Source organism: Choloepus didactylus, chromosome 6 (genome assembly GCF_015220235.1).
Source record: "Choloepus didactylus isolate mChoDid1 chromosome 6, mChoDid1.pri, whole genome shotgun sequence".
Classification (NCBI taxonomy): domain Eukaryota; kingdom Metazoa; phylum Chordata; class Mammalia; order Pilosa; family Megalonychidae; genus Choloepus; species Choloepus didactylus.
In genome coordinates, this window is record NC_051312.1 from 28,824,865 (window position 1) to 28,827,168 (window position 2,304).

At 41.4% G+C, this 2,304-nt stretch overlaps 1 protein-coding gene across 1 annotated transcript; it reads left to right on the forward strand.

The window, feature by feature from the left end:
- Positions 1–980: 980 nt before the first annotated feature.
- LOC119537491 (olfactory receptor 4C6-like) lies at positions 981–1,910 on the forward strand. The gene has a single exon (XM_037839977.1). The coding sequence runs from the start codon at positions 981–983 to the stop codon at positions 1,908–1,910; it is 930 nt and encodes a 309-aa protein (XP_037695905.1).
- Positions 1,911–2,304: the final 394 nt, after the last annotated feature.

The window sequence follows — 2,304 nt, forward strand, 5'->3', positions numbered from 1 at the left end:
CTCACACATATTAAGCACTCCATATTATCATAAGGCAAGCAATATAGCTTATTATTATCATTGAGTTTGGAACCATGAAAAGATAGATTTCAGTTTAACTTCAGTCATTTTTCACTCTTCTTATCCTCAGTATATTATCTATAAAATGAATAAAATATCTCATGTGACGTTCCAGTGCTTGTGAGTCACAGCAGGGACCCATTTAATATTAGCAATATGTAATAATAATACTAGTAATAATAAGCTAATTTCAGAAAGAAGAAATGTAGTTGGAAAGAGTAGAGTTCTTAATTAGTGGAGAACCCTCAGGATATGACCTATCAATCTCGTAGGTTTTCAAGTGGCACACTCTAGATGCTCAATAAGTATATGAAATAAATGAATAAAAAGTCATTTGCATGTTCTTGAGTGTGCCTGGTGATAAATGAAAGTCAGCACCACAGCTTGGATTTCCCAAAAAGCAGAAGCTGAGAGAAACAACTGTATGTAGGGGTTTGTTTTTCAAAACTGAATGGAGGTACTTGGAAGAGTGAAAAATGAAAGGAAAGGAAGTTAACCCAAGATTTTGTTAAGCTGGTTAGGATTTATCCACCTACCTCTATCCCCTAAAGTTCAAGGGTTCCCTAGGGGGTGTTACTCCCTCATATTTCCAGGTACACGTATGTATGCACTAGAATGATGAAGCAGGGTCTCCAAAGTGTCTCAAACAGCAGCTGCCAAGATAGAAAGCTAGAGATGAGCTCATGAGAAGAGATGTTTTGGGGAGAATCCAGGAGGATCCAGTAGAATAGAGCTGCTCTTAGGCTATAATTTTGAGTAGTTGTTCTCTGTAGCACTGGACAAAAATGGTAGGACAGGAGGGTGTGAAACAGCACACAAACCCTCCAATATGCCCAAAGCACTGAGTGATTGATTAAAAATCATATTGTTTTTGCAGATTTTCCAGCTCATGGCTATGTGCTTACATGAAGCCACCATAAATGGAAAGTCAAAACAATGTGACAGAATTCATTCTTTTGGGCATCACAAAGAATCCAGAGCTGCGGAAAATATTCTCTGCTGTGTTTCTAATCATGTATGTGGCCACAGTCATGGGAAACCTACTCATTGTGGTAACCGTGATCACAAGTCAGAGACTGAGATCACCCATGTATTTTTTCCTTACTTCCTTGTCCCTAATAGATGTCACCTACTCTTCTGTCATTGCCCCCAAGATGATTGTGGACTCCCTCTCTGAGAGCACTACCATCTCCCTGAAAGGTTGCATGACCCAGCTCTTTGCAGAACATTTCTTTGGTGGTGTGGGGATCATCCTTCTCATTGTTATGGCCTATGACCGCTATGTGGCCATCTGTAAGCCCCTGCACTACCAGACCATCATGAGTCCTCGGGTGTGCTGCCTGCTGCTGGGAGCGGCCTGGGTGGGGGGAGCTATGCATGCAACAATACAGCTTCTCTTTATGTACCAATTGCCTTTCTGTGGCCCCAATGTCATTGATCACTTTATATGTGATTTATTTCCATTGTTGAAACTGGCCTGCATGGACACCCAGGTCCTGGGCCTCCTTGTCATTCTCAACAGTGGGGTGATGTGTGTGACCATCTTCTTTATGCTCATTGCCTCCTACATGGTCATACTCTGCTCCCTGAGGTCTTGCAGCTCTGAAGGGCAGTTCAAAGCCCTCTCCACCTGTGGCTCTCACCTCACAGTGGTCGTCTTGTTCTTTGTGCCATGTATCTTCTTGTACATGAGGCCTGTGGCCACTCACCCCATAGATAAGGCAATGGCTGTGTCCTCTTCAATTGTTGAACCCATGTTAAACCCCTTGATCTATACCCTGAGGAATGCAGAGGTGAAAAATGCCATGAGGAAGCTTTGGTTGAAACAAGTAACCATGGGTGGTCACTAGCTTACATGCTAATAGCAAATGTTTCCTTCAAATACAATGAGGTCTTACCCTCAAAATTCACTCCAGTCCATTGCACACACAGCAGCTGAAGCATCTTTTATGCATATCAATCAGTTTATGGTGCAATACCCTCACTAATCAGATTATTGCCAATATCTCCAATACATTTTGTACTTGATACTATTTATCACAAAGCTCTGGACACTGTTTCTCTTTTCTTTTTCTTTTCTTTTTTACACTTTCTTTTCTTCCTTCCTTCCTCCCTCCCTTCCTTCCTTCTTTCCTCCCTTCTTGCCTTTCTTTTTAACCTGTCTTTTGAACAAATCAAGCTTTTCCCAGTATATTAGTTTACTAGGTGCTAAATTAAATACCACACAACATGTTGGCTTAAAAC

Coding starts and splice junctions, on each gene's coding strand:
- LOC119537491 (XM_037839977.1), top strand. CDS start 981: ATGGAAAGTCAAAACAATGTGACAGAATTCATTCTTTTGGGCATCACA.